This window comes from Arachis ipaensis, chromosome B05 (assembly GCF_000816755.2).
Source record: "Arachis ipaensis cultivar K30076 chromosome B05, Araip1.1, whole genome shotgun sequence".
Classification (NCBI taxonomy): domain Eukaryota; kingdom Viridiplantae; phylum Streptophyta; class Magnoliopsida; order Fabales; family Fabaceae; genus Arachis; species Arachis ipaensis.
In genome coordinates this window covers 130,140,706-130,159,283 of record NC_029789.2, presented here as the reverse complement: position 1 = coordinate 130,159,283, position 18,578 = coordinate 130,140,706, and the positions used below count along the sequence as shown (strand labels likewise).

General features: G+C 34.5%; 3 protein-coding genes and 1 long non-coding RNA gene across 5 annotated transcripts; all 4 read left to right on the top strand.

Moving 5' to 3' along the window:
* Window positions 708-1,617, top strand: LOC107642082 (NDR1/HIN1-like protein 10). The gene has a single exon (XM_016345400.2). The coding sequence runs from the start codon at window positions 868-870 to the stop codon at window positions 1,501-1,503; it is 636 nt and encodes a 211-aa protein (XP_016200886.1). The 5' UTR covers window positions 708-867; the 3' UTR covers window positions 1,504-1,617.
* Window positions 6,127-7,246, top strand: LOC107641110 (NDR1/HIN1-like protein 10). The gene has a single exon (XM_021102761.1). The coding sequence runs from the start codon at window positions 6,396-6,398 to the stop codon at window positions 7,023-7,025; it is 630 nt and encodes a 209-aa protein (XP_020958420.1). The 5' UTR covers window positions 6,127-6,395; the 3' UTR covers window positions 7,026-7,246.
* Window positions 8,786-12,471, top strand: LOC110262522. The gene is made up of 5 exons (XR_002347167.1): window positions 8,786-9,016; window positions 9,128-9,913; window positions 11,182-11,342; window positions 12,160-12,216; window positions 12,312-12,471. It is a non-coding gene; the product is annotated as an uncharacterized LOC110262522 (long non-coding RNA).
* Window positions 13,505-17,137, top strand: LOC107644130 (pentatricopeptide repeat-containing protein At1g62930, chloroplastic-like). Of its 2 annotated transcripts, XR_001621213.2 has the most exons (3): window positions 13,505-15,270; window positions 15,752-15,899; window positions 16,379-17,137. XR_001621213.2 is itself a non-coding variant. In XM_016347937.2 (2 exons), exon 1 carries the CDS (start codon window positions 13,600-13,602, stop codon window positions 15,262-15,264), a length of 1,665 nt encoding a protein of 554 aa, XP_016203423.1. In that variant the 5' UTR covers window positions 13,505-13,599; the 3' UTR covers window positions 15,265-15,270; window positions 15,752-16,284. The 2 variants fall into 2 exon arrangements, 1 of the variants encoding a protein (XP_016203423.1); XM_016347937.2 differs by lacking the exon at window positions 16,379-17,137 and having other exon boundaries at window positions 15,752-16,284.

Sequence of the window (18,578 nt, the reverse complement as noted above, 5' to 3'; positions counted from 1 at the left end):
TTTGGCATTCAAATTCAAGATTTTTTAAAATAATTATAAATATCTAATTCATACAAAATAAATCAATAGACATATTGCTTTTTTTTTTATGGTATTATACATTTTAATCCGCCAAAAGACTAATTTATCGCATCCGAACTCCATTAAAAAGTCTTTCTCTGGTAATGGCGGAGTTACATTAATGGAAATGGGACAATGATCCCCTAAATTAATAATTAAAGAGTGCTATGAGGTCAGTCAATTTTGTGATTTGTAATTATTAATTAGTCATCATTAATATTTTAATAGTATGAGATTATATCTAATAGTGTGAAATTACTCATTTTTCTTAGCTTGTGCTGGTCAAATTTTAATAAAAGTGCTGACTTCTTAGACGACTTTCTCTTAATCTTAATAATTTGTACATACTAATGCATATATAAGATGGAATTTAAACTTCTGACATTTGTTTAAGTAAATAAGTAAACTAATCACATGAGGAACCCAAGTTGATTAATATGAGTAAGTGAACTAATCAATATCTATTTATACTAATTATATATGAATATTTAATTATGACTAAGTCTACCTATTCATACTCTTGTTCCACTTTGAGCTGAACTTTCTTGATGGGCAAACCTACCCATTGAAAATAAGAGTTCCTTACTCGGTTATCAAAAGTCAACGCTTCTTTATATGCTTTGTAACATTATTACAAGGAAATCCCCTAGAAAAATCTCAAGAAATTACACACCATATTAAACATATATAATCATAAGCTAAGGAGGTACCCTCTACAAATATATATCCACTAAAATGTTACACCACATTCATCATTAATTATCAATCATTGTTATTAGCTATCACAAATCACCATCATCTATCAACATGTGTTTGAGATCATTCAGGTGCAGTTTTTGCTGCATCTTCGTCACACTCTACACCTTATTCCTGTGCTTCATTCTATCTATATTCCTATTTTGGATAATCATATCTCCATCAAGTGTCAAATTCCAAGTAACCAATGCTTCCCTCACTCAATTCAATCTCACCAACAACAACACCACATTGAACTACAAATTCAAAGTCAACATCACAGCAAGAAACCCTAACAACAACGTGGTGGTGTACTATAGGAGGATCACCGCATACGCGTGGTACAAAGACAGGAATTTCGCTGCCGTCAACTTGGCGCCATTTGATCAAGGTCACAAGAACACGACCCTCCTTCAAGAAGCCGTGTTCGAAGGACAAAACTCGATTCGACTCGGCTCAAAGCAAATCGCTGAGTACAACATGGAGAGGAGTGTGGGCATTTTCAATGACTTGGCCGTCGATTTGGATGTTAGAATAAGGGCTAAGTTTGGGAGGTTCAAGAGCAGCCGATTCAATCCACCGGTTGTTCAGTGTCGCCGGCTCAGGGTTCCTTTGATTTCGAATGGTAAACCGCCGGCAGCAACTTTTAGTGTTACAAGGTGCAGAAGTAGTAATTTCTTTCAAGATCGTGATGCCGAAGCCGGATAACCCCCTTAGAAATATAAATATAAGTCTTGAGTATTTGAATTTGCAATTATATATATATAGCATAAACAAATATAAGTATATACTTATAATACCAACAGAAATTCTTTTCTTACATGTATTACTTTGATTTTCTCATCGACTTGTATTCTATTTCATTTTATTACATGAAATTTGTTGTCGAGTTCTTCTAATTTGTCTGTTCCACTATTACTGCTATATAGAAAATGAAATTTACCCTTTTTTTCACATGTCTTTTGTATATATTTTTGTTTTATAATTTAAAAGACAAAGTTTTTATTTTTTCGCTTCTTATTTTTAATATAAAAAATAAGAAGTATCTAAGAATGTAAATATATTCATTGTACTATATTTGCGATGGTAACATATATGTAATTATACTTTCATTAGTTAGACATTATTAGGACCATAAAAGAAATAAATTCTTTCAAAAATTTTTAATAAATTTCTTCTTTGTTATTGAGGTGATGCCAAGAAAGGAAGTTGAAAATTGGTTTTTGCATTTTAATAGTGGCCTGTTTTAAAAAGTAGTTGGTGGGCACATTGAAGTGGTAACCGGGAGACTTAACTTTTTAGTTTAATCTTTGTCTCCTAATTCTTCCAAATTTGTGTTTCACATAAAAGAAGAAATTTTGTTATAAAATGGACTTCTTTTTCTTTTTTACCGGCTTTTCTGTTTTTCACTTAATTTTCAATTTTAGAGGCTTAGAAATTTGGTATATTGAGAACCAGCGGTTGGTTCCAGTGTCAAAATCAAGCCATGGAAGATTCTATACTGAAAGTACATACATAGTTCTGAATGTAAGATCTTTTCACTGTTTCACTATATTTTTTACTTTACCCTGCTGCTTTTGGATTTCAGCTTCACCATAATGTTATTTTTAGTAGTTTTCTCTTTTTTGTATGTAAAATTAATACCTTTTTTTGTGTTTATGGAAAAAGTCCAGTTTTTCCGAAATTTGGCACTCCTCAGTACGACATACATTATTGGCTAGGAAATGAAACAAAGAAGGTTGTTTATCCACTCTTGTTTCTTTCAGGAACATTTGTTTTAAGCTTTATTACACTTGGGTCTTCATCCCTTAGCCTTAATGCAGTTCAACATTTTCCCATAGACGTATAATTTTGGTGGAAAAACAAATATAGGAGAGGATGAAAATGGTGAACGTACGTGTGAAGAGTGATTATTTTATTGTAGTTGTGATGCTGCTTAGTTAATAGACTTTAAATGATGTAATTAGTAATTTGAGAGTGTTGTTGTCTATGATATTGAATTGATGATTATTTTAGTTATTGTTTAAGTGTTGTTTACTTTTATGCATTAAGGGGTAGGTTTTATGTTGATGGTTTTTTAATATTTGATGGCTTAGATGTAAAAATTTAGTAAAAAATTGATAATTAAAAAATTAGGATCAGCAATGGAAATTTGATCACAAAAATGCTTGGTTGTTAATTAGCGACCGATTTAGCGACTGAAATGTTTGTTGCCAAAATACTGGTCCACACTTAGCGACTGAAAAACTAGTCGTAAATTAGCGACCTAAAAGTTGGTCACCATTTAGCGATCGATTTACTCAGAGACTGATTTAGCGACGAAAAATTTGGTCACAATTTAACGACCGATTTTGTTAGCAACCGATTTAGCGACCAATACTCTTTGGTGAGGATTTGATAGCCTTGTTAAAAAGCCGGTTGCTAAAATTGGTCGTTAAAGTTTAGTGATCAAAGTTGGTCGCTATTTTCTGATTAGCGACCATGGTTTTAACGACCACCTAAATCGGTCACTAAAATTAGCGACCGATTTTCAAAAAAAAAAATCAATCACTATTTCGATAATTTTTTGTAGTGTATATTTATTTGATTTCAGAAACTGCTGAAAACTCAGAATTTAAACTTAGAAAGGTAATTAAGATAGTATAAAATCTCAATGTCCTTATGGTGGAAAAAGAATGAATTCGTTGAGTACTATCAAATAATACAAAATACCAAAATATTAACTACAACCAACTCCCATATATATAGTACATTCCCTCACAAATTCAATGTTATGTTTCTGAATTTGTTCATCAGATTCATGGGATGATAGTGGCATAGGCTAGGGAATAATCCAATACTCTTTTAAATAAAATACTTATCATATTAATTAATAATAATTATACATATTTAATTCATTAAAAATAAATTAATAGACATATTGCTATATCAATATCTATTTGGGACATTCTAAAGTGTTGGGGGTGGTGATCATCATGTGATGCAGATCATAGGTGTCGCAAGTGGAGTCTGACGCGTGGTAGTGTATAATGCGGAATAGAGCTCCGTGAATATAGTCAGTGTGATAGAGTGTTGGGTTTATTTCATTTTTCTGTTTATTGTTTCATATATTTAATTACTAATTAGTGATAATGAAGTATTTAGATTAAGAAATAGGATGGACTAAGGATTTTGGGTCATAATACTTTTGTTTTTTTTGGTATAGTACTAATTAAGATAGACAACTCTGCACTACCAAAAAATGGAGATAGGTTCCTGGCTTTAAGGTGGAGTATTGGGTGTTTTGTTCTTGGAGGGAGGCGGAACAGCAGGAACGTGGAACCCTAAGCCTTTGTGAGATACAAGTGGAGAAAAACATAGTGTTGCTAGCACGTACAAAATAAAAACTACACCATCTTCCCTTTTAATTAGGTTACGGAGGATCCTCTCAGTCCTAACCCTCTCTCTATCTCTCACCGAAGATGACCGTCACCAGCCTCAAAGTCATGTTGGCATGCTTCCCGATGTTGTGTTTGATTGCTTCTCGACGCTCATCTGTTGGAATCGAACTGTTGAAGATGCTTCCACTACAAGAAAATAAGCTTTCTGCCACGCTTTTAAAGCATGCTGAAAAGTGCTAAAAAGGGTGCCGACAGCTTTTTGCCACACTTTTTGAGCTACTGGCACGCTTTTGAAAGGGTCACATCCGCAAGCGTGCCGGTTGTTCTATCGCCACGCTTTTGTGGATCTATCGGCACGCTTTCTTTTTTGCCATGCTTTTGAAGCGTGCCCAGAATATTTATTTTGGTTATGCTTTTAAAGCGTGCCGATAGATGAAGATATGGCCACACTTTTTAAGCGTGGCTTGAGGCAATGAAATGAAGACGGTAGAGCTCCAGACGCAGTCAATTGCGGACGGCAGAAGGAGAATACAAAAGTGAAGAGTGATGAGAGTGGTGAATGAGAAAGTGATTTAGGGTTTGGGTGCGACAGAGAGAGGGTTGGGTGTGAGGGTTAGATGAAGGGCTGGGTGTGAGGGTTAGATGAAGGGTGGTGCGACGGCTTGCTGGGTGCGACGACAGCTTGCTTCTAGGTTAAAAGTGAATTTGGGAATAACAGTGAAGTGTATGAGCTGTTATCACTTCCAGCTAGGTTAAAAGTTAACTTAGAAAAAAGTTTGAAAAAAGTTTAAGTGTGGAAAAAAAAGGTGGAAAATCAAATTTTGAGGTGAATTCTATCGATACACTTTTTTGCAGGTGCCTAATTAAACACATCATATTGGCACGCTTTAAAAATGTCACCGTTAGAAGACAAATTAGTCACGGCTTTAAAGCGTGCCGGTTTCTCTCTATGGCTACACTTTTAAAGCGTGGCCAAAGCACAAATTAATCGTCACCCTCGTAAAAGTGTGCCGGTTTCTCTCTATGGCCACGCTTTTTAAGCGTGACAAAAAAATATGGTCAAATCACAAATTAGCTGGCACCCTCATAAAAGTGTGGCCATTGACCACTTTTGGCCATGAGTGTGCCGATAGGCCGTTTTTCTTGTAGTGTTCACACCGACGATACTGCACGCACTACTTCTCAGTGACGACGACCTTATACCAACGATTGAAAATGAGTTTCCTCTTCTTTTCTTTTTTTTTAAATGGTCATTTCTTTTTCTTTTATTTTTTGTTTAAAATGATCATTTTTTTTCTTGGCATATTTTTGGCACAATGTACTTTGATATTACTCTAGCTTTCAACGAGACCCAATTATCATTATCTTAACACAATTTAGTCCATCTCTACCAGAAAAAAAAGACCCAACAACCATACTTTTTCTGGAGTCCAATTCTTTTTCATTACACACAATTCCTTAAACAAATATGGACACCAAGTGGCAATCATATTACCTCTTAATCAAACTACACCAAATTCAAACCTCAGCTGATACTGATAGCTGATACTGATACTGGGATGAGGTTTAAGAAAATCTCAAAATATGGGTGTGTGAGTAATGTAATGACCCAAAAAACAAAAAAAAAAACAAATATCACACTAAGCTCAAACGAGAATCATGATCCTCCATCACAACAAATGAATAAACGATACTCAACCCAATCATCGTACATACACATGTTATTCTCATTGTGTGACACCTACTTTCAGCATCACAATCTAACCATCTTACAGACACGTATTATTCTTATTATGTGACACCTACAGTCTTATTATGTGACACCTACAGTCAGCATCACATGACGATTTACACTATCAGTATCATAGAATTTTTCTATCTATTTATACTAATTTTATATAAATATTTAACTATGACTAAGTCTAACTATTCATACTCTTATTCCACTTTGAGCAGAGCTTTCTTGATGGGCAAATTAAACCCATTGAAAATAAGAGTTCCTTACTCGGTTATCAAAAGTCAACGCTTCTTCTATATGCTTTGTAACATTATTACAAGGAAATCCCCTAGAAAAATCTCAAGAAATTACACACCATATTAAACACATATAATCATAAGCTAAGGAGGTACCCTCTACAAATATATATCCATTAAAATGTTGCACCACCTTCATCATTAATTATCAATCATTGTTATTAGCTATCACAAATCACCATCATCATGTGTTTGAGATCATTCAGGTGCAGTTTTTGCTGCATCTTCGTCACACTTTTCACCTTATTCCTGTGCTTCATTCTATCCATATTCCTATTTTGGATAATCATATCTCCGTCAAGTGTCAAATTCCAAGTAACCAATGCTTCCCTCACTCAATTCAATCTCACCAACAACAACACCACATTGAAATACAAATTCAAAGTCAACATCACAGCAAGAAACCCTAACAACAACGTGGTGGTGTACTATAGGAGGATCACCGCATATGCGTGGTACAAAGACAGGTATTTTGCTACCGTAAACTTGGCGCCATTTGATCAAGGCCACAAGAACACGACCCTCCTTCAAGAAGCCGTGTTTGAAGGACAAAGCTCGATTCGACTCGGGCCAAAGCAAATTGCTGAGTACAACATGGAGAGGAGTGTGGGCATTTTCAATGACTTGGCCGTCGATTTGGATGTTACGATAAGGGCTAAGTTTGGGAGGTTCAAGAGCGGCCGGTTCGATCCTCAGTTTGTTAAGTGTCGCCGGCTCAGGGTTCCTTTGATTTCGAATGCTAAACCGACGGCAACATTCAATGTTAGAAGGTGCAGTAGTCCTTATTTCTTTCAGGATCGGGATGATGAGGGATAGCCCCGTATTAAATATAAATTTTGAGTACTTGAATGTGAATTTGCAATTATATATGGCATAAATAAATAAATATAAGTATATACTAATAATGCCATATGTAGGATAAGCAGAAAAGCAAAAATGAAAATAGAAATCCTCGCGTCATATATATGTATCACTTTGATTTTGTCATCGAGTTGTATTATTCTATTTCATTTAATTAAATGAAATTTGTTGTTGAGTTCTTCTAATTTGTATGCATTATTTTTTTTTTATTATTCCTTTCGTGTGTATGTATATATATTGTTTTATGATATAAAAAATTATTTTTTTTCCACTTCTTATTAATTATTTTTAATATCAACAATAAAAATTTGTATAAAAGAGACATGCATAAAAATAATTTATATAATATTCTTCTTTGAGTTTTGGCGACAAATTAAATTAATAATTCATCCATAAATATATTATACATATCTAAGATTAAAATACTTAGAATGTAAATATATTCATTGTACTTCTCTTGCGATAGTACGATAATGTATATATATTATTCGTACACTAAAATTAGTTACTAATATATTTATATAAAACGAGCCAGCGGCCCAACTTGTCGCCTCTCCGTCATTTGCTGTTGATTTGAATGACGGCGTCCGCGACGAGGTAGGATCCTTTGATGTTCTGCCAAACGCTTTACACGGCGTTCCACCGGTTGGCGTCGGAGACGGAGAATTGGGTGATCCTGATGAGGACGACGTTGAGCCCGAAACGATTGAGGAAGATAGCGGGGACGAGCTTGTAGCGGCTGGGCCTGCATTGGCTGACGGTGGTTCTAGCTCTGGCACACAGCAGTATCCACCATATTTCTCTTCGCTAAGTGAATTTTTTTTTCTTCGTGTGAGCGTCCTTCTTGATTCATTTGGTATTAATTCTCTATGTTTCAACTACTACAACTGAGAGATCTTTTTTAACTATGAATGTTGTGAAGAATAACTCAGAAACAAAATAAAAGATTGTCTTTTAATTATATTAAAAAAAATTGCTGAAAATTTTGACACAGATTCTATTATCGATGAATTTTATGATACGAAAAATCGACAATTTCGTTAATAAAAAATACATACATATTTTTTGTATTTTAAAATATTTTCTCTATCGGTATATTTTTGTAATAAATTTTACATTATATAATTATTTGCATAATTTTTTAATATTATATATGTTATTGGTCCTCCCATAATAATATTTCTAGATCCGTCCCTTGTTAAGCTTTTCTACACTTTTGTCATCATCTTTAAATCTTTTCATTTTTACCATGCAGCAACTACGGACTGATGTAGCCATCTAATGTATTTTGTATCAAATCTGCAGAGTTATTTGCAAACATCTTCACATTTTTTGTGTTTATACAATTGCCTACGAGGCTCTAAGTGAGACACATTTCACAAATGCAATAAATTTTGACAAAACAAAGTCATTGATTTTCTTCGTCATATAGAGCAAGTGAATGTTTCTTTAATCCAAGGTCCAAATATCCATGGGTAACAAAAAATCAAGCGTTGATTGAACTAATATTGATTTGCATATATGAAACAGTTTGCTTTTTTGTATTTAAAGTATGTGTCAACTTCATATGAAGCTTCATCTAACTTGTTCACATTTGATGTTATTCTATATTCATTTGGATTTGATAATTGTGCATTTTATCATTTATAAATAGAAAATATGGAATTTGAGATAAGAACCTGATATGCATGTTTATCTCTGAATTCTAGCTTTTTAATCTTGCAATTGTATTTGGGGTATCTTTTTTATTCCGTTTTGCTTCCATCTTGAAAGTTTTTTAATGCTGCTAGTGCTAAACCAATTTTTATTGTGCTTCTGATAATATGGCTGCAAGCAGTTGTAAACCACAGTTTAAAATTCAATTCAAACCAATTAAAATAACATAAATTAACTTGATAATGTATTCAATGTTAAAACGTCTTTCATTTAGGATTGGGACCTTCAGTGTAATAAAATGACAAAGATATGAAAATACAGTTTAGATGCTAATCAAGTTAAAAACACCTAAATAAAAAATAAAATCAACATTGGAAAAATAATTCGATTGGTCCTGATAGCTAATTATATACTATTAAGGTTGCAGGAAGATTTGGTGAATAAAATTTTAGAGCTTAGTTTGTGTGTATGCTTTAAATTTTTTTCGATGTGTATTTGTTTTATAATTTGGATTTTGAGGTTTAAGACTAATGTAATAGTATACAGCAAAGACGGAAAATAATGATGATTAATTGGCGGCTGTTAATCAAACCGTTGCAATTTGACAAGATAACGGCCATTATGATAGCAGTTTGGATTTCTGCTACAAAAAGAACTAATATAGCGGCGGTTAGTTTCCCTCCTGCTGCAAATCAAACCAAGAAGAGAGCCAACGGCCCTAAGTGCCCCGTCACTCACTCGACTAGATGTCCGGAGCTCTAAGTCTGAATCACTCCCCCTTCTCCACCCCTAACATCTCTTCGACCACCCACGCAGCGCCATCATCGATCATCACCCCAGAGTGTCTCTGTCAGAACCACATAACCACCACCGTCATCATCTTCTCCTTCATCTTCTTCTTCTTCTTTCACCGAACAACCACCGCGAAAACCTTTTCTCTCTTTCTTTTCCCCTATCTCCTGCCTTCTCTGTCTCACCACCGGCTACCATCCAGTGCCGCCGCGACCATCTTCTTCCCCTCCTCACAACCTCGCACTGTGGCTCTCTAGCTCGCCCCTGCCTTCCTCATTCCCAGTGACAGAATCAGAACAGAGGCACTCTAGTTCCAGCGAGTTCAGACGCAGCAGCGGCTGGTCACTGCCACTGCATCCCTTTCTCCTGAGTTCTTGCTCTGTCCTTCGACTCAGGTTCTCAGATCACCTTTTCTTCTTTGTTTTAGTTAATTTAGGATTAGTTATATGTTGATTCTAGTGTTAATTTGATTTGATTAGTATTATTTGCTGCTGTTAGTTGAGTTTAGGTTAGAATTAGGATTTTCTTATTAGAATTAGTGTTAGTTTATACATAGTTAAACATGCTGTTAAGAGCTTCTTGAGTTTGAATTTCAATTTGTTTGGATTGATTGACTGACACTTTGCTGAGTCACTGCGAATGCTGCTGATTTTTCATGTCATGGTGCTGAATTTTGAATTGGTGTTGCAAAGAATGCTTGTTAGTGCTATTTTATAGTGTTTATGCTTTTGCATGCCAAGTGTTTTGAATATAGTTCACAATATTGATCGGAACAATATTCAAAACACTTGGAAGTCTCTAGCAATGTAGGCAAGTGTATCGGGGAAGAATTTTGTTTTTCCTCCATAGAACCATCATGTTATTAGAAAAATGTGTCTGCATTTGGAAAATCTGCCAGGAGTTCTTTGAGCAAAATATTGTTTTTAAGACTAAGCCATTTGAATGCATGCGGCATGCCTGTATATATTGAATAGAAGTTGAATTTAGTCAAAGATGTGAAGAAAAAGATTTAATTTCTGTTTCCAAGATTTAGTCGTATTTAGGCTTGGGGATATGGCAGTGGGTAATTAAGTTCTTATGACTACAATCTTTATAATTGCTTGGTAGTTCACTCTTTTGAGTTAATTTTTAAACTCAATAATTTTTCACTTAAATCTCTAGTTTATATATGGTTTTTCTTTTGGCCCACCATGGACATGAAAGGTTTGTATTAGTATTTCTCCTAAATTGTATAGGGATTTCATCGTCAGTGTCTACTAAAATTGTAAGAGATTGTTATTTTTTAGTGAAATAAAATCTTACTCTCAAATTAAACTAAATTCTTTTGACATAAAAATACAGTTTTTCTGGATATCCATGTTTTATTTAAACTGTTGAAAGTTATATAACTTTAATTTGAATGATGCAGACAATGCTTGCAAAGGCTGTTGCAACAGAGTGCCAGACTACATTTTTTAATATTTCAGCATCTAGAATTATTCTTGTATTTTAGATGACATTGCTTCATTTGAATGCCTAGATTCCTCCTTCGTTTGGATTAAATTGCCTCTATCTTGTAAGGAAGAGAAAGATCTTTCAAATTGCTCCTTGTTCTTCTCTGTTTAGTTTATAATATAGTGGGCAACTGGGCATGCACATTTACAAAATTTATTTTAGATTGCAGGTGATTCTGAGAAGTTGAGAAATGTGTTATTTGAGCTTGCAAGACGCCATGCCCCCTCAACCATATTTCTTGATGAAATTGATGCAATCATTAGTCAACGCGGTGAAGCACGCAGTGAACATGAAGCAAGTAGACGACTAAGAACTGAACTACTCATACAGGTGATGCTTTATTCTTAAACTAAATATAATTTCATAATCACTAGCTTAATGATAATAACATAATTAGTATTGAAAACACTTTATATGTTAGCTGTCCTTGGATAAAATTAACTATGATAGAATTCGAAGTTATCGCATATATTGGACTTGTGCCTGCTGTTTTTGCAATGGCTACAAGCTTGAGGATGTACACAGCTTGTCAGCATCTTCAAGCTCAGTATATATATAAAAAATAAGAAGCTAAGCTATAGCTAGTATTAGTTTAGATTTTTACAATCTTCCAAACATTTTTTTTATGACAAGCTAAGTGATGAGGACTGTGTTTAATGCCCCCACTTTCTCATGTAGTTTTGAAGTTTTATATCAAATGTATCTAATAGAACTACCAACTTTGTAAGTGGAAGAAAAAAAATAAAAAGAAAATGGCTTGGTTTGTGGCTGAGAGCACATAATAAAAAAGATTCAATATTGTCAGCTTTCAATTTAGAATCATTTCCTTGTCTGCCGCAGGGATTTTTCTTCAAGAAGAAGCATTAATTCATTCATTCGCAGCTATTGGTCGTTATATATAACTTATAACTTATAAGCATATTAAATTGAATAAGAATGCATGCATAGTTAGGAGAAAAGCTTAGTTGGCACGTCTGACATACATGATACATACATGTTATTATATGTATGATTTAATCTAAATAAAGTGCCAATTAATACTAATTTTCTGGCTTTTCTTACCATAGGTAATCTAATTACTGTTGTAGCTAATGCTTTGCTGCTTAGTCATTGTAGTTTTTAAACCTGTATTTGATTTGTCATTCAGTTATTATGCTATTCATACTGCTGAACTCTCCTCAGATGACACATTATTTTATTGTAAGTAAGAATTTAGCTATTGTGGGTAATCAAAAGGTTTCTGTAGCATTTTGATTTGGTATCGATTAATATGATAACCATGTGTAAGTATGCTTGTAGTTACGGCTTGCATTGTGCTTGCTGTTTTTGCAATGGCTACAAGCCTGAGGATGTACACAGCTTGTCAGCATCTTCAAGCTCAGGCCAGGGCTCATGCAGCAGCAACAACTGGATTGCTTAGCCATACCGAATTATGGCTTCATGTGCCACCATCCATAGAGTTTGTTCTATATGAATTTTCCAAATATATGAAGAGATTACAAGCATAAAGGATTTTTCTATACACACTAAGTTTAATGGTAATAATTATACTTGATTCTTAAAGTTGAACTATACGCTATGAGTTCTTATTTTTTTATGTAGATTTCTTATGAGGAGAGAAGAATAGTAGTTGATTTTGATTTTATTTTTTTCTTTTTGTTTTACCATTTTATTTTTTCCCCTTTGTTTTACCATTTTTGTATTGCAAGAGTGTTCAGTGGATATTGTACACTTCTTTGTATTGTTCAATATTTTTTGAGTAAATAATTTATAAATAAGTATTTTTTTAATTAATATTTTAGAATTATCTACGAGTTTAATATTGTTTATTTAGTATTTTTATGTTAATATCTCAAGTTTAATAAATATAAGGTAAAGAAAATAGATTATAGTAAAGAAAAATGGTATAAACTATTGTAGTTGGTTAGTTTTTCTTAAGTTTGTGTATAAAATTGTGGCGGTTAACCGTTGCATTTTTTTTTAAAAAAAAAGCACATAAATTTGCAATGGTTGTGTGATCGTCGCAAATTATTATTTAAAATCCGCTTACTAAAATAGCGGTGGTTATAGACCGCCACAAAATCATCAATCTGATTAGCAACGGTTGTGCTAGTAGCTCATTAGAACTGCCGCAAAATCAAACTTTCTCGCCCTATACTACAATATTTGTGGAACCGCTGATATACCGTTTTGCAGCAGTTTTTAAAAAAACCGTCGGAATTTTCCGGTTCCCTTGTAGCGTAGTTGGTTTGCTTGGACTATTGAATTTTTATTAATATTGTTATTTATAGCTTCTGTAGTTGTTATAAAAAAAAAAGACATCAAAATTATACATATAATTTCTATACACAAATGGGCATTTCAATTTGATATTATGAAATGTAAATATTAAAAAAAATGAACTTATTTATGGAAATAGAGTATGTGATCCAATGCATCAGCGCTTGGACTAGTAAGATAATAAGAGTAGAAACAAATCAAACAATTAAACAAATAACCTCGAACAAGCTTGATACTACCCTCACAGCCTCACTCTCTCACGTGGAAAGCACTCTTCCTTTTTACCATACTCTCCTTCATTGCAAGAATGTTATCATTGTTCTCATTTTCACCAATAATGTTAAGGTATGCTCTTCAAAACCCAAATTCTGTTTCCCACTCTGCTCTCCGTCATTGCTTCCCTTCAACTTCATCCCTACACTCTCACTCTCATCCCCAATCGCTTGATGAAGCTGTTGATTCCTTCACTCGCATGCTCTCTATGCGTCGCCCTCCATCCATCATCCAATTCACCAAGATTTTGGGATCTCTTGCCAAGACCAACCATTTCCCCACCGCCATTTCTCTTTTTCAGCAATTGCAAGCCAGGGGAATCGCTCCCGACTTGTTTACTTTGAGCATCTTAATCAATTGTTGTTGCGGCATGGGCCGTATGATGCTTGCTTTCTCTGTAATGGCCAAGATTTTCAGGATGGGTTTTCAGCCTGATACCATAACATTGACAACAATCCTGAAAGGTCTCTGTCTCTGTGGTAGTGTTGAAAAAGCAGTGCGCTTTCCTGACAGAGTGCTGGCTCATGGATTTCACTTCAACCAAGTCACTTATGGGACCTTGATCAATGGCCTCTGTAAGGCAGGACACACATCAGCTGCTATTCAAGTGTTGAGAAAGGTCCCACGGTATGGCATTGTTCCTGATGTCTTCATGTATAGCGCAATTATTGATAGCCTCTGCAAGGATACACTTGTAAGTCAGGCTTTTCATTTATTCTCTGAAATGCTAGCTAAGCGAATTTCTCCCGATGTTATCACCTACAACGCTCTAATTTATGGATTGTGTCTTGTGGGTCAATATAAGGAAGTCATTGATTTGTTAAGTGATATGGTGCTTAGAAACATTACTCCAGATGTTCATACCTATAGTATTTTGATCGATGGGCTACGCAAGGAAGGAAAGATCAAACATGCTAAGAATGTGTTGGCTGTGATGACAAAACATGGTGTGAAACCAGATGTCGTTACTTATAACTGCTTAATGGACGGATATTGTTTGGTTAATCAGGTGAATAAGGCAAAATATGTATTCAACACAATGGCCGAGAGTAGAGCGTTTCCTAATGTTCGGAGTTACAATATCATGATTAATGGCTTTTGTAAGAGTAAAATGATCGATGACGCCTTGAATCTCTTCGAAGAGATGTGTCGCAAGAACTTGGTTCCTGACACGGTAACTTACAGTACTCTAATTGATGGCTTGGGAAAATCAAGGAGAATCCTTTGTGCCTTGGAGCTTCTTGAAAAGATGCATGATCGAGGTCAACCCGCTAATATAGTCGCTTACAGTTCTTTGATGGATGCTTTGTTCAATATCAAACAACATGACAAGGCACTTATGTTATTCAATCAAATGAAAGAGAGTGGCATTGATCCGAATATATATACATACAACATACTTATAGATGGCCTGTGCAAAAGTGGAAGAATTAAAAAGGCAAAAGAGATATTTCAAGATCTTTCCATTAAAGGCTATCGTCCAAATGTGCGGACATACACCATTATGATCAATGGGCTTTGCAAAGAGGATCTGCTTCATGAAGCATTGGCACTCATGGCAAAAATGGAAGACGATGGTTGCTTACCAAATGCTGTGACTTATGAAACAATCATTCGTGCTCTGTTTGAAAAAGGTGAAAATGATAAAGCGGAGAAACTTCTTCGTGAAATGATATCGAGAGGCCTATTGCAAGGATAAAAGTTGGTGAGATTCTTCTTGTTAGACATCACAAAATGTTGTTTGTATCTCTTTCTTTTTAACTTGTGTTTTGTTCTCGATCATCTTTCGATTCCATATTAATGCTTGTAGATCTTCGATTCTTTATTCTGCTTTACCCACACCTAAGTGTTTTCTTTGTAGTTTGCTTATTTTATGGCATTTTCGGTGACTAGATGGCTGTTATATATGGCTTGTCGGATCTATCATTATTTCCCTTTTTGTTTTCGTAATTATATATGTGCATTGATGTTAATTTATTCCTAAGCTGAAGTGGTTGTGATTTTCATCATTCAAAGGGAATCCTTGTTAGTTGTGAAGCTTCCCTGCACTCTTATTGTCTTTCGATCTTTTCATTTTCCCCATATTTAAAGTAAACTCCCATGCAGCAGCATACTGTCTGATGTAGCCTTAGATGAAATCTAATGTTATTTTGCAAACATCTTCTCATTTTTCTGTGTTCATGCAGTTATACCCGAAGCATATTGTACCAAAGCAATCAACTTGATAAAAAAAAGTTACTGATTCAAACTTCAAAGCCAAATGATTTTGACCAAACACTAGCCTCTTGCGCAATCTCCAAGCACCCCAAAGAGTAGCAAGAAACATTTGCACAGGTTAATGCTCAAAAAAGTTGGAATACTCTATCATGAATTGTATGTTCCCATATAATCATGTTAAGAAAAATAATAAACCTATAAACTTTACAATTAAAATGAGAAACTTTGGTGGTATATTCGGGCTTTTAAGTTGGAATCTCATTAAAGCTAAAATATTGTGTTAAGAAACAATTATGTGATCAAATCTGGTTTTAATGAAACAATTATGGTAATTTTATATGATAGGAATTGTTCAGTAGAGAGTATTTTCATTTGTTAGCTGAGCTAAACTTGTAGGTTGATGGCTTGATAACTTTCATCTTTATGCTGGCTCCACCATAGATCAATTGATTCATTTGAAACGTTCTTGGAGTTATCATGAAAAGCATTGGTCCATTTGTTTGTTTTTTTTTTTTTTTCAGAAAAAAAAATTGACATTAAAAATTTTGAAAAAATGGCATTTATCATTGTCTTTTTGAGTTTTTTTTTTTTTGAAGGTGGAAATATAAAATAACTAGTTTACAAGGGCAAGCAGTAGCAGAAAGCCATTGGATTTTATTCAGATGCCATTAAACTAAGCAGCAAGAATGCAACATACTACAGTAATAGGGCCCAAGCATCTAAGTCTTTATGTATTAGAAAGCATCTAAGTCTAGTAGGTAGATACTGAATATTACTAGCCTAGACTATACAAGATGTGGGTATTACGTTGATCATATTGGATTGAAAATTTGAAATGGCTTGACATTCACAAGTTCATTTCCCTGACATGCACATATGCAGCTTGAGGCAGGTGTTGTGCAGCTGTTTGTGTAAGATCAAGCTTTGCACTTTTAGTTTTGTTCCATTTATATCTTTGTACCCTTGATTGCTGAGATTGTTAATTTATCCATCAGTGGCCTTCATTTTTGTACTTAAAGATTGATTAATAAATATGATGATAGTTGCTGAATGACAATTTTAAGTGCATTTAGGTGAGGGAATGATGAGGAGTTTATGTGAATCCATTGGTGGATATCAAAGATTGGAAGTGTTAACATCACATGCTGATGCTGCTGCTGCTGGAATTGACATAGTCGATGCATTGCCTTAATTTGTTGTTGTTAGTGTCTCTGCAACGGCTTTGATTAGTTCTTGTAATGCTTTTTCACTTGTCTCGGAGGGTAGGTATTGTGAGGGGGAGAAAACCTAACCTCTAATTTGTTCTTAACCTTGATTGATGAACAAATCGAACCCTAGGTATTGTGTGTGCAAAATTTTTTTGTCAAGTGTGTAGCAAATCAGAGGGTAGGTTTTGTTGTTAAAAAAATAAAAAAAATTTAACAAAAAATCACACTTAATACTATCACTTAAAAAAAATGAGGAGATTTAATTCTTAAATAACGACAACCTAACACCAAAAGTATAGACTTAGCTATTCAAATATTTTCCTGCCAATAATGGTTTCTCGTATGGTCCCAATGAATCATTTTCAAAGCTACAGAAAAGAGTTAATAGTCAAAATCGTCCTTTAAAGATTATCCGATTATCCAATCTCTATTTTAGTCCTTAAAAGATAAAATTAATCAAATTAGTCCCCGAATGATAATTGCGTTGATGGAATTCGTCCTTCTGTCAACTGTGACTAACGTTTGCTGACATTGAACGCGTAAAGTACTCTAAAACGACGTAATTTTGTTCTTTTTCCCTCCAAGGATTGAAACAACGCCGTTTGATGTCCAGGATGGGGTATTTAATCGCGTTTCTTCCCATCACCACCTCTCATAACAGCCATTCTTCTGTTTTGCTCCAAAAATCTTTCTTTTTTCTTTCTTTTTCGGCGTGAAATGCTTGTGTCTGAGGTAGTGTATTGTGGTGATGCTGCGAGATCTTGCGGTGTTCAAAATCCTTACTTTGGAGGGCTTCCAGCACCCTTTTGTGGCGTAGGTTTTAATAATGGTGGCAACGGTGGTTACTATAACATGAGCTACTATAGCCGTATTTTCTCTTCAGATTTCATTTTCTTCTTTGGGTGCTTTGTTTTCTTGGGATCGATTGTGACCCTGTTGATGCGGGTCTTTCTACTGTGGGTTATGAAGAGGACAATGAGGATTCTTGATCAATTGAGATTTTTTATGGTGAATCATCCTTTCCTCTTAATCTTTCTGTTTTTATTTGTGAAATTTATTGTGATTTTTTTCAAATGCAAACCTATGTTAGTTTCTAATTTGAAGTTGGTGATTTTGGTTTTGTTCTGTTGTGATTTTTAGTTTTATTATTTTCACGAGAAAAATTAATTTGAATTTTGAATGGGGAGATTTGTTTTAGTGTGGATTTTTTTTTTCATGAAAGTAGATAGATGATGGTGTTTGAGCACAATAAAAACAGAAAAAGAAGAAGGCGACTGGGTCACGAAACCCAGCTCCTGCCTTAGCCTTCTTCCCCGATGCATAAGTGAAAAAAGGAGAAGGTGACTGAAAGAGCGATGGAGTAATGAGAATCATGTGCGGGGTGGCTTCGGAGAAGAATGTAAAACGACACCGTTTATTATGTTGTATTGTCACTTCACGTTCTATGTTAACTGCAGTGTCAAGAAATTAAACGGAGGGACGAACGTGATTAAAAAATAATCATTTGGAGATGAATTTGATTAATTTTATTTTTTGGGGACTAAAATGGAGATCGAGATATTTTTCGAAGACGATTTTGACTATTAAT

What these genes read in the sequence shown, in the direction of transcription:
- LOC107642082 (XM_016345400.2), top strand. Translation starts at nt 868, where the DNA reads ATGTGTTTGAGATCATTCAGGTGCAGTTTTTGCTGCATCTTCGTCACA.
- LOC107641110 (XM_021102761.1), top strand. Translation starts at nt 6,396, where the DNA reads ATGTGTTTGAGATCATTCAGGTGCAGTTTTTGCTGCATCTTCGTCACA.
- LOC107644130 (XM_016347937.2), top strand. Translation starts at nt 13,600, where the DNA reads ATGTTATCATTGTTCTCATTTTCACCAATAATGTTAAGGTATGCTCTT.